A 12508-nucleotide genomic window follows, 5' to 3' on the forward strand; every position below is an offset into this window, starting at 1 on the left:
GCAGCTCCCACTACGAGTCCTTCTCAACCATTCCACTATGAACTCATCAACGCTGGAGAAAAGGAGCTGGTGAAGAGAAAACAGCCTGCTGCACTGAGTCCTTTGGTTTCACATGATGCCACATGTTGCATCCAGCTGAGAACGCAGTGACCTTAAACTAATGTAGGTTTATAAAACGGCGGCACAGTGGTCGGGGGGGGGGGGGGGGGGGGGGGGGGGGGGAGATTATGTGGAGTAGAAGCTCTCTCCCCCAGATCTGTGCACTTTACAGTCAGCGGCCGTGGGAGTCAGCAGTTGGTGGCCTCGACGGGCGACAGCGTCAGGATGCTGCGATCGTTGGAGTAGAGGTTCTCCGTGTCGCTCCACGACCTGAAAACAGGCAGCAGGGACTGAGCATTAGGTGACCGTCGGAGTGTGTGTGTGTGTGTGTGTGTGTGTGTGTGTGTGTGTGTGTGTGTGTGTGTGTGTGTGTGTGTGTGTGTGTGTGTGTTGTCCAGAGGTTTGCGATTTTAATCTACAGAACCAGCCTGGAAGAAGCAGAGAGGAGCGAGGGATGGAAGAGTGAAGAGTTAGTAAAGGGTGTGAGGTTGTTAGTGACGAGCATCCAAAGTGTCACCTCATGAACTCACACAGCAAATCAGCAAAACAATGTCAGTGCACTATAATTAATACTGGACTAAGACCGTACATTTTTAAACTTTAAGACTTTGTCCTTACAGTGCTTTTAAATGCAAATGATGCAAAGGTTATAACGGCCGAGACAGTCTCAAGATTTAGATTTGATATAGTTGTTCAGAGACCGCTAACTAGCCCTAAGGCACTGTATGTCTCCAACCTAACATTAGTAAAAGCTCTTTGTATCGTACACGTTTAAACCCAACTTTGTTCTTAGAGGAGTTGAGGTGAGACTTGAGCTACTCGACTCATGGAAAAAAAATATAAAAGCAATCACCACGAAGAGAAATAAATCATGACAAACAAGCATCGACAACATTCTTCTCTCACATATCCACAAACAGGACTAGTATCTGATTTTCTGCTGATAAAATATACATCCCTAAGTTAGATATCTAAAAATACTATCTTCTTCAATATTAAACATATTTGCATATTTGTTATTTAGAGACACGACAGAGCCGCGGTCCCTTTCTGTTATTAGCTTATTAGCTCCTCTCCCGGAGACTAGTGCACAATCTCATCCGTTCCTAGACCACTCAAAACATGTTCCAACTAAACTGCCAGTGACAAAAAAAAACATACAACATAGATGCATCATGAAAGTCACAGCACAACCAGCCAACCACCAGCGTGCCGACTCACATCAAAGTAGAACCGAAACCAACGATCAGAGCTTCTACGGCAGAGAGACTGCGGTTCAACATCCTCCAACTTCAAAAAGTGCCTCCGTTCTGGCTGCTACACCGGGGCTTCACACGCCTGTACGAGTCGAGCCTGAACAGCTGAACAGTTTTTTGGAGCTGAATGTGACGAGAGGAAGGCTGCACCTGTCCATCAGCATCTTCAGATACGTTGTGATTTCTAAATGTCAGCTGAAGAATTCACGTGACGTTTGATGTAACGCTGCTCTCAGAGATGAAGACAACCGTTTTAAGACCTGGCAAACAGGAAAACATGACGACTCAAATGCTGGTTTGACTGGAGGCACACTCACGTGCTACATCACCAGCTCAGCTGTTTACCAGAGGGGCCCGGGTCAAACTGAAACATCTCAGTGTTTAAAACTTTTTTTTTTTTTTTTGCTCCCCCGGTTACGGCATAACAAAGAGGACGTTAACACTTTTGGATGAGCCGGTGGGAACAGGAACCCACGAAAAGAACAGAACAGGCAGTTTTCTGATGGAGCTCGTCGTTAACAGCACATGAATAATTCATTGTGGAAGTTTGCGCAAAGTGATGCAGATTTCAGACACAGGAGGACACAGGAAAAAAAAAGTGCAAGAGGAGGAGTGTGAGAGGGCACAAATACATACAAGTTTACACTGTATACAAAGTACACAAAGGCAACAGCAGCCCCCATGCAACAAGAGAGAGAATTCTTGTTCTGTAGCCCGAAGTGGACGAGATAGGTGGAGTTATGTCTTGAAATGTAGGTAAACTCCACCCCTCTGGAACACCCCTGGTTGGAAAACGAGCACGCCCCAAAGTTGGCCCCTTCTCAGAAGCCCATATAAGGCTTCAGGATCCAGTAGAAAAGACTAACAGATACAGTAAGTAGCAAAAACAAAAAGACTCTCCGAGACTACATTTCCCAGCAGCCTCTCTGGTTTAGGGTCCCCTTGTTCTTGGAGAAGAGGAGCAAGGGAGGTCAGACAGCAGCTGAGTTTCTACCCAAGGATTGTTTTTTTCTAATTATAATGCATTAAGTTAGAGAAGATGAACAGATTTTGCAACACTTATTCGAGTGCCCACGGTTCAATCAATGCTTTTAAAACAGACTTGAATAATAATAATAACTTGTTTGTTAATCCTGTTGGATAATCCTCAGCAGCCAGCTACAGTTGGGCTTCCAATATATAAGAGTTAAATACATTATGTATTATATAAGCTTGTAAATACGCTTAAATATGTCCCATCCAGTGATTAAATATGTGATATAGGACTGAGTGAATACATTCCCTTTCCCCTATGGCAGTATCCTAGCATTAAGGCCTAGTGTGGGCGGAGTCTTTCATTGATTCTTTGTGGCTTTATTTCCTCAAACCCAGAAGGTAGAGAAGAAGAAGACAGAAGGAGGTATGTGAAAAGCAAAGGAGGAGTGGGAAGGGGACGAGGGGAGAAGGAAAGGAGAGTTGATAGTAAGGGAAGGAGGAACAAAGAATACAATTCAAAACTTTAAATTCAGCCCCGATTATATTTGTTGATTTTCTGAAGTTACAGTAAAAAAAAAAGCAAAGCATTTTACTGCTTTGTTTATCCATTGTTTATCCTTCTGGGAGTATAAACTGCTCTCAGCTCAGTTGGGAAAGATTCAATTGGCTGCTTCGTGCCAAGGTCAGAAAACAGATCAATCATTCCAACAGGAAGAAATTAATCCAGATTGAATCATGCATCTCGTGGCAATTCGACCCTGGAGAGAAGAGAATAGTTTGCTTTCTTTCAGTAACGTGACCCTGAAATAGAGTATTTCATGGAGCATACCCCACTCCCCTCCGTTTAATGAATAATGAAGGGACAGAGTCCCAACTGGCTGAATCAAAGTTAAAAATCATCAGATGACATGCATAAGATGTTCATCATTTGGCCACAGGCCAGGTATAGAATACAATTAGATACAAAGAGATGTTGTTTCAGCCCATCACAATTCTATGTCTCTATTATGGGATAGCTGTGTGTCCCAGGCCTGTCTGACTGGGATGACACAGTCCTCTACTTGACCACAGTCTGCAGGTTTCTGTCCAGAGGGGCTGAAGGGAGGAACAGAGCATCCCTTATTTGACCAGCATGCTGTCATTATTACCTTTACAAACACACACACACAGTCTTGAGTGAACAAACATCTGTGCAAGACTGCACACACAAAGAGCAAGAATGCTACATCTTCATTATTGATGTAATCAATACTGAGAGTCCCAAGCTGTTTGGGGGAGTGTTGAGCACTCAGCAGAAAGGGCCGATCGGGTCAATTAATCGACGACCCCACTGAGTCACTGGGATTCAGGAAAAAAGAGACACAATAATACGGAAACTGCTGATTGGGCAGCCCAGGAAACTGTGAACTCAGTCCACTCGTCTTTAAAACTGCAGTAGGCAACAAAAAAAGTTGTTGATGTTTTTTTTCATCCTTTATCACAAAGTGGAGCTGTGTTTTACCAGCACTTACTGAGAGCTCACTTTGTGCAATAAAGTGACACCATGTGTAATAAATCTCACCCCATCTCTTCAGTCATTGGTTAATACTAGAGACGTACACGTCCACATTTGGTGCTCTGATCGTACACCGCTCAACTAGCCATTATGTGGCCTTACCTCAAGTGGACCTAGGGGACAATCTAGGGATCAACCTAAAGCGGACGAGTCAACAAGACAAATAGACATCGGTGTCGTCTGTTAAAGTGCATTACAGATCAGGCAGTTCTCCTTGAAAACTGTCTAATTAGGACATCAAATTGATTTGAGGAAGTATCAAATAGAAAAAGAGGAGACAGACAGAACAACAGATCATAGCATAGACGACAAGGACATACACACATGGGCTTACAGACAGACATGCCCCAATGAAGGGGCTAAATACACCAGACAGGTTACGTAGTGTAATATTGAGACCTGTTGGGTGGCTGTGAACCGCAGCAGGTCTCCAGTGAAAGGGCTCAATAAAAAAATTCTCCCTGACAAGCCTGTCGCACATCCATTGCAGTGCATGCTAACTAGAAGGCATAGCCATGACAATATACTCAAGGTTACAAGGTGTACTGATATATTTCTGATAGTACACTACTGTAGATATGAGATTAAGCACATCCTTCAGGCAGCTTAATCAAAATGTTTAGGCTCCAGACTCTCCCATCACAGACTGATGGAAATAAGGAACTCAATAGTGCAGTCCATAATGGCTTGATCCACACATCTTCAACTTCTAGCTCTTGCTCGGTTGTTGTTCTTCTTCTTCTTGCTAAGCCACACCGTAAAACCAGTCACTTTGACCGTCTGAACCCCCCCCCCCCCCCCCTACAACTGTATGCTCACCCTGCAACAGATCTGAACAAGAAAGTGTTACAGTACAGTCGTAGCCACGTTATGGGATATAACAGTCAGGACTGCAGCCCACATTTTTGACACCAAGAGGCGGTGCGGGTGCATCGGGATTCATAATTGTTTCTTGCCGTCGTCTTCCCCACCTGTTGCTGCGGCTGGACGCGGGGCAATGGTTGCCGCTGGCCTGGCACCGCCCGGTTATTTGCTCCAGGAGGCCGGCCAGGCGGGAACAGCCGCTCTGCCCATGTTGGTAGCAGCACAGGGACTCCACACAGCTGAGGGTCTGCGTCTGGGGGGCTGGTAGAGACTGGAGGGAGGAGATGGGAAGGGAGAGCAAAGAGCAGGAGAGAGAGAGGGTGATGGGAACAGTTGGTGGCATAGAGAGAGGAAGAGGAAATGACAAAGGGGGGAAAGAAAAGCAAACAGGGAGGAAAGACGGAGAAGTGAGTGGAGAAAGAGGAGGAAAAAAGAAGGAATTAATAACACTTAACAGGTTCACTGTCACATTCTGAGAGGATAATGGATGGCTGGAGGATGACTTATTGCATGCCGTCACAGGATGAATGATGTACAGGGAAAACACTAGAAACATGCTACACAAGGGGCTGAAATGTTGCAAAGAAATATATAAACCATAAAACCTGTGAACAACAAAAACTTTGAGAAAACACACACAACAAAAAAAACATTTTGCATTTTAGGGTGATTGTAAAGCAGACTAAATCTTTCCTTAACTTTGTTTGGAAACTTGAGACTATGATCAGGATTACATCTATTTAAAATGCCAACCTTTAACTGGTCCAGCTCTATACAATGTTTTGACTTAAATACTGAAAGCACCAGAGCCATCATATCATATGAATGAATATGTATGATCAGAAACTAAGGTAATGTGAAAACCAGTGCAAAACTACAAATTATTGTCTGTATCAATACAGAAGTTGACAATCACTGCAAAGAAACCTCTTACTGTCGAAATGAAAAGACTGAAAACATATATAACGACGAATCAGACTTCCCAGTGAGCCAGAGATGCATTGGTAGACAAAGCTGAATGAAGTTGCTGCTGAGAGACCTGCAGGGTCAGGTGGCTCAGTTAATCTGAGTCAGCACCGGAGAGAGAGAGAGAGAGAGAGACAGTGTTCGGTGGAGAAGAGGGAAGGTGAAGAGCAAAGAGACAAACGGAGTCAGAGTGCGAGTTTACACTCATCCTGTGTGCTCCTTTTAAGATACAATACAACGTTTTAGAACTCAGCATAAAGAGTAAATCTAGATTAACCTCAGATTAACTTCAGTGACCCACCTGGTTTTTATAAAACGATGAATAAGCTTAATTTGTACTTTTTGCTGTTATCAATTACAGGTGCTATTTGTGGAGATGTTTCTTAAGATAAAGCAACTTTTCAACTGTAAAGTTATAAAGCCTCCCGTTTCTTTCAGCTAAGCTTACCCTAAAGTGCTTGCAAATCCAGCTATTTCAAAAATGTGCTTTAGTAGGAAACTGTCAATCCATATTTCATCATTTGATGTTCTCTTCTGTGATATAGCCTAATTTATTCCTATTGCGCAACTAATATATTCCACAGTGCTTCCGATTGCGACGTTGCTGTTGCTGCATCTCTCTGCAGCAGAAATTGGAGACACTGTTGGCATAACACCAAACTTCTGCTTCTTGGCTGGCAAACAGCAAAACAGAGACAGGACAATGTGATTTATTCTGGCAAGGTCAGGTGTCGCTGGATAATACATGTGTGTTTTTTTTCTCTCCTGTCCTCTATCAGAATTGGTCTCCTTTTGGGGAAAAAAGGCGAAACAGATGTGTTCATGTAACTGTAACACAGCAGTCACCACTTAAAGAAAAGAGCAAAGAGATTAGTTATTGGCTGTAATTATTCATATACAAATAAAATCAGTTACAGCAGCAAAGCCACAGCTGAAGTCGTCATTGGTAATGTATCCTACACTGGTGTTGATCTATGCCTGTATGAGCATGTGAGTGATAACTACGGCGAGCTTTTCATTCGCTTTAAGATGACGGATTTGACTCGTCACTCTACCAATCTCATGAATCTGCAGCAGCCGGTCATCGCAGGGCTTCTGCTGTGAATAGTTGAGATAATGCAACTCTCATTGGCACTCATGTTACAATAAAACTTGCTGTCCAATGCTGTTTACGAGAGAGATGAACAAGAAAGAAAAAAAAAGAGATTGTGTGGTGCAAGTCATTTTTTTGTTCTCGAGAAGCAGCAGCAGTAATATGAAGCCCAGACCTCATGACTCAGTGCTCTGCTGTAAACTGAGGTTTTCTAAGAAAACAACGGCTGAATTGAAGGTTTTGTCGTAAAATGGCCCAGGCCTCAGTGACAGCTGTATGGGTGACGTCATCCCCTGCCTGATTTACTTTATTAGTCCCGAGAGTTCAGTGTGAGTTCACGTGTGCTGTCCTTTCACTTTGCACAACCTTATGTTGGGTTAACACAACTAAGACAGCAGAGTATCTTTGTCAGGACCTTTTTGGCAACTGTCTGCATGAGAGAAATGTAATAGTCTTGTGTTTATAGTTGACATATGGCGCTCACAAAGCACAATCTGTACGCAGAGCAAAAACAAAACACTGAACGTCACTTTACACACAAACGGGTTGTATGAGATATCAAATACTTACAAGGAGACAATGGTATATCATTCAGGCTTCAATATGGAGCATTATTATGGAGGGATTAGATGACTGAAAAAATATACAGCAAGGACAATGAAGTCAGCATGCCAACAGCATTCTCTCTCTCTAAACTCTGATCCCAGATTTGATCAACAACAGTGAGGGTGCGAATTGAGACTAGGTATAGGAAAGAATGGGGACAGCCATGGTTGGCTCAGGGAGGACGGGGTCAGTCATAGCCGTGTAGGGAAGGATGAGGTTATTCATGAAAGGGTACGTGTGGGAGAGGACGGGGCCATTCACACAGGAAGGAAGGCCAACAGAGACACATACAGTACAGGAAGAGTATTTTTTAAATATGAACTAAAAGGGTAGTGCAGGGGCAGCTGTGATATACAGCCGTGGGTGAATGACTGAAAGTGCAGGTTGTTTCAACCAAATATAAAAAGGACATAATGTGGTTGACTGCAGCGGGTTGGTTGGTCCTTCGGGTGAAGCCATGATGCTGTGGGCAGTGACAGTAGGAAGGGGGACAATGGGAGTGAAGTATGGTACTACCTAGGGGAGCAGGGGTCTGGGCCGTGGGGCAGCAGGGGGAGGATAAGCAGCTAGCAGGTGCCAATTGTCCTCCCCTGGGCTCCGCTGGGCTTTAACAGGGTCATATTCTGGGCCGACTGAACCCTCACCCTCTTCCATCTGAAGGACACAAGATGCTTACAGTGAGCCCCGCTGGCCCGGTCAAACAACTCATCAGTCAGCCGGGTAGACCGTTTGGTAGGTCAGACATCGACACAGCAACATAACCGGTAAAGCAAGCCTGTTAACTGACCGATCACACCGCAAACATATCCAGAGTCAACGTTCTGTCTCAGACCAAATCTGGACTCAGTTGAGGTAACGAGGAGGAGATAACTTCTCGTTTCACTTTTGTTTTTGTAAATCTATGGGCTCCATTCAAGACTAGATAGATTACTGTGGATGTGTTTTTCAGTGCTGCTTGATTACCAACCAGCAGATTAATTAGTCGGTTAGTAAGCAAGCAGTCAGTCAGTCAGCGAGTCGGTCCAGACTGCACTGTAGGGGGGGGGGGGGGCAGTTAATTAAATGTCTGACCCTCACTCTACAGTGCGCTCTTAGACACGTATACATACAGTATATAGAGATCAAATCAATGCTGGTCCCCTTTTTAAAGCCCTTCCCAAGTGACCTCACCGGCAATCCAACATAGCAACAGTTGAGAGCAAATCTTTGGCTTCAGCTGCTTCCTGCGGTTTGAAACAGGACTGTGGTGTGCATCACAGGTGTTATTCCCCTGCTACAGATCTTAACCTCTTCCTAATTGGCACTGTGAGACAATCGTAATTTACCGAAGAGGTCCTTCAGAAGGTTCGAGTGGGGGTTGATGAGGTCACTGGAGGAGGGCTTTCATTTCTCATAAAAGCAGAGACAACTGAACACAGAAAGAAGCTGCAGGCATAAGAACAGTGTCTCCAGGGAAATGCATCCTTCTAGTGCTGATAAGAGCAAATCTGTTAGTTACCAACTCAATTAACCTGCTGCTGAATCTATCAGAACTACAGAATAGGCAAATAATAAAAAAAAACCCAAGAGAGCCCTCTGGGTTCCCTTACGATTACCTCCCTCTAATCTAATTACCAAAAAAAAAACTATTCCAACAGAACTGAATAAATTGCATTACGCTTTGATTTTGAACCCGGTAAGAGCATCTTGTGGAGTTCTACCAATTCAAACAATTGACTCAAACTGAGGAAATAGGATCTCTTTTGCATAATGTGCTTCCCTCTAACATTCAGTCAATCCACAGTTTGTTTCTGCTCATGAGTTTGTGGGATGGGACCTGCATTGCCTATATGGTTTGTGACTTGGAACATAGTTGTATCAGTTGCCAGGTTTCTTTAGATACATCTCACTAAAACTTCTGCAAGCAATCCTACGTTTATGAAGGTAAAAAGAAATATCATTTTCTACCCTTGATCGATTTGACTGTTATTAGTAGACAGTTCAACAGCACCCAAATGATTGTTGAATATACAGCTCTCTTAAAAAGTTTATAAATATTAAGTATTAAGACCTTAGTATGTAGGTTGTTATCATTTAAAAAAAATATGGATTAACATTCCCAATAACTGCTACAGAACCATCAGACATGGCTGTTGTTACTAGGGCTGCAAATAGTTATTTTACATTATCAATTCATTTAGAGATTCAAGAACATCCAGGAGCCCAGTGTGATTAATTAATTAACTATTAATTATATTATTAATGTGATTATTGTTAAAAAACCTTAGTTTTATCTAAGTAGCAGAGTAAAAACACAAATATATTCAATTTACTTTCATACATGACAAAGAAAAGCATCAAATGCTCATAAATAAGAACATTTGGCTTTAATATTTAATATTATTAACCCTATATCTTTTACATGATCTTAGAAACTTAAACAAAATGAAGACGTTTAAGAAGTTTTGTAGTCTAGTCTAGTCTGTTCACCAATGAGAGCTCACACTATTGTTGGCCTTTTCCTTGCAGGCTGTTCATAGCGATATCGGCACAAGATCGTCAAGTCATCATTCGAGAACAGCTGTGATAATAACCCAAGAGAGTCTGTCATGCTTCTAACACATCATGATGCTGTGCAAGGCAGCGCGGACCAGTCCGTCATGCATCGGTCTTGTGCCGTGGGTCTACTGAAACCATGCAGGTGGACTGAACTCTTGAGTTGAAGAGGGTGCCTCTAATGGTGACACCCAGTTTGAGGGCGTTTGACACCATGTCAAGAGGACGGACCATGCTCCAGATAAAAAAGGGGTGTTGTGATCGGCTGCACCATGCGTCACTTTAATATGAGTGCGGCATGCCAGACTGAGGTTGTACGGCGACACCAGGAGCCGGTGGTCGGGAGGCGGGTCTGACCGGGAGCCCTGATTTGGGACTAATGCAGATGCAGGATCTCACAGTCAGCCATATTGTCCTGAGTTCTATTATACTATGAGCTATGAGATAAAGACAGTTTGGTCATTCATTCCTTCACTCATCCGTCCATGCAGTGGGGGAGTAATGACAATCACATGCTTCAACAGGCGGGAGTGGTGGACGTCTCAGATCACATTCTCCATGTCAGCCTCTCACTGAAATGCAATGCAATGCAATGCATGCAGCGGGTGAAATGCCTGATATCACTAACTTTCGCATCAGCTCCTAAACCCACAAAGCCCCAATATACGTTTAGTGCCCCGCCCCCATCCCAATCCCGGAGAATGCTGATTGGCTTGTCGAGGGCATGCAGTCACAGATATAACAGTAGCACGACTGTTCCAACATTAACAGCACACATCTTTGCAGTCAGTGTACTGCCAGTGCTAGAAACAGGTCTCAGTGGGACTAAATCAAGTCCAGACCTGGGAGAACATGTCAGTGTCGTTTCAATGGCCATAAACAGGAGCACTGATTTCCTAAAGCAATATCTATTTGAAGATGCTGTCCATGTTATTTATGCTGTAGATAATCTTTAAAACATCTGGTTTTGTAAGGCTTAACCTCTGCATTGATAACCTGATAACTGTTTCAAATAGACTTCTGAATGTATTCTGAATACTATATATAATAACGCTGATACTAATTCTGACCATACATCGTTAATGGTAAGTCTGACATATGTGTAAAAAGAGAATACAAATTCATTTTTAAGGGAAATCTTGTAAAGTCAATTTAACTAAGTTATGTCTATTTAAAAAAGAAAAAGAAAAAAAAGAACTGGCTATGCGGTAGTTTCTGAAAGAATTAAAATATTTGAAATACATATTTACAAACTAATGGAAGTGAAATTAAATTTAGAAGGAGCAGCATCTACGCAGGGAAACTGGGCAAACCAGTAATGCTGGGTATCTATTCACAAACGTATACAGATGCATCCCAAAACTACTAATGTAGCGATATTGCTTTTTGAATTACGCACTCCTGGGATACTTGTTTTATTTGAATTGATTGCAGTAAGATATTTTAAGCCCAGGTCTGAAACGGTCTCATCTCCTCTACCTAATTTTGCCCAGCTGGCTCTTGGCTCTGGATAGAGGCTGCAGAGCGATGAAGTCATCACCTATCGCCACACGGTTGGAATATGTCTACACCAGGAGAATACACAGAGAGGATAGGAGGAAGAACACACACACACACACACACACACACACACACACACACACACACACACACACACACACACACACACACACACACACACACACACACACACACACACACACACACACACACAGGTTAGAACTCAAGCTTGCATCCACACATTTCAACACACAATTTATACTTTACCAACTATCAGAATCACACACACAGACACACAGACAAAATGGGACAAAGGTTAGAGCAGAAACAACAAACACCACATAGGATTGGAAAAGGCAGCTCAGTTTGTGCTGAGAAACAAAAGGAGAGTTTTGAAAGGAGGAAGGAATAAGCGAAAACATAACCTCCAGCTGGACTAATCAATACGATAACAGCGTGGGTCAGCTGAGAGGTGACCATGCACACTGTGTGTGTGCATCGATCAGAAAGAAGTCACGCCCAGTGCTTGTGTGCGCAACTCAACACCCTGCTGCTGCTGTAAAGAAGTGGGTAACTCATCACAGAGGCTGAGAAAATAAAGACTTTTTTTTTTTTTACAATGTAAAACAATATCTTTATTTTCTACAGAGAACATTTGCTCTCCATCTAGAATTTGAGTTACCTTAATTTCCTGGCCCCAGACTCTTGGCATATTACAGGAAATTAGATTTCCATTTTTGTTATACAAGCACAACCGCCAACATTGGATACAATGGACAGTATAACTACTAGAATTTGTTTAGCCTTCCCTGTTGCCATTCCATTACTTTTAATAAGTTTTACTTTTGAGACTGTACGTAGACCTTATAGAAAAGCTTTTTTTTAGCATTCTTCACTTAAAGCAATTGGTATGATTATCTTATGATTGTGATAATGAACTAACTAGTGTCCAATTGGTCTCATTGATTCAAATAAATACTTTTTGATTCCACTGCATGCAATTTGAAATAGTGCCTGTACTTTGTACCAGTATAATCCACTTCAGAGGAATTGCAGGAT

At 42.8% G+C, this 12508-nt stretch overlaps 1 protein-coding gene across 2 annotated transcripts in view; it reads right to left on the reverse strand.

Annotated features, from left to right (window-relative positions):
• Positions 1 to 231: 231 nt before the first annotated feature.
• atp11b (ATPase phospholipid transporting 11B) overlaps positions 232 to 12508 on the reverse strand; it is a 40674-nt gene continuing 28397 nt past the window's right edge. The window contains exons 29-30 of one of the 2 annotated variants that reach the window (XM_079158019.1): positions 4857 to 5020; positions 232 to 369 (exon numbers count right to left, since the gene is read on the reverse strand). In XM_079158019.1, coding sequence (XP_079014145.1) covers positions 288 to 369; positions 4857 to 5020 — 246 coding nt within the window. In that variant the 3' untranslated portion in view covers positions 232 to 287. Of the gene's footprint in view, positions 370 to 4856; positions 5021 to 12508 lie in introns of those variants that run through there. The other variant, XR_013767059.1, reaches the window with a different exon arrangement.

The sequence above is a fragment of the Pholis gunnellus genome, assembly GCF_910591455.1.
Source record: "Pholis gunnellus genome assembly, chromosome: 4".
Taxonomy (NCBI): domain Eukaryota; kingdom Metazoa; phylum Chordata; class Actinopteri; order Perciformes; family Pholidae; genus Pholis; species Pholis gunnellus.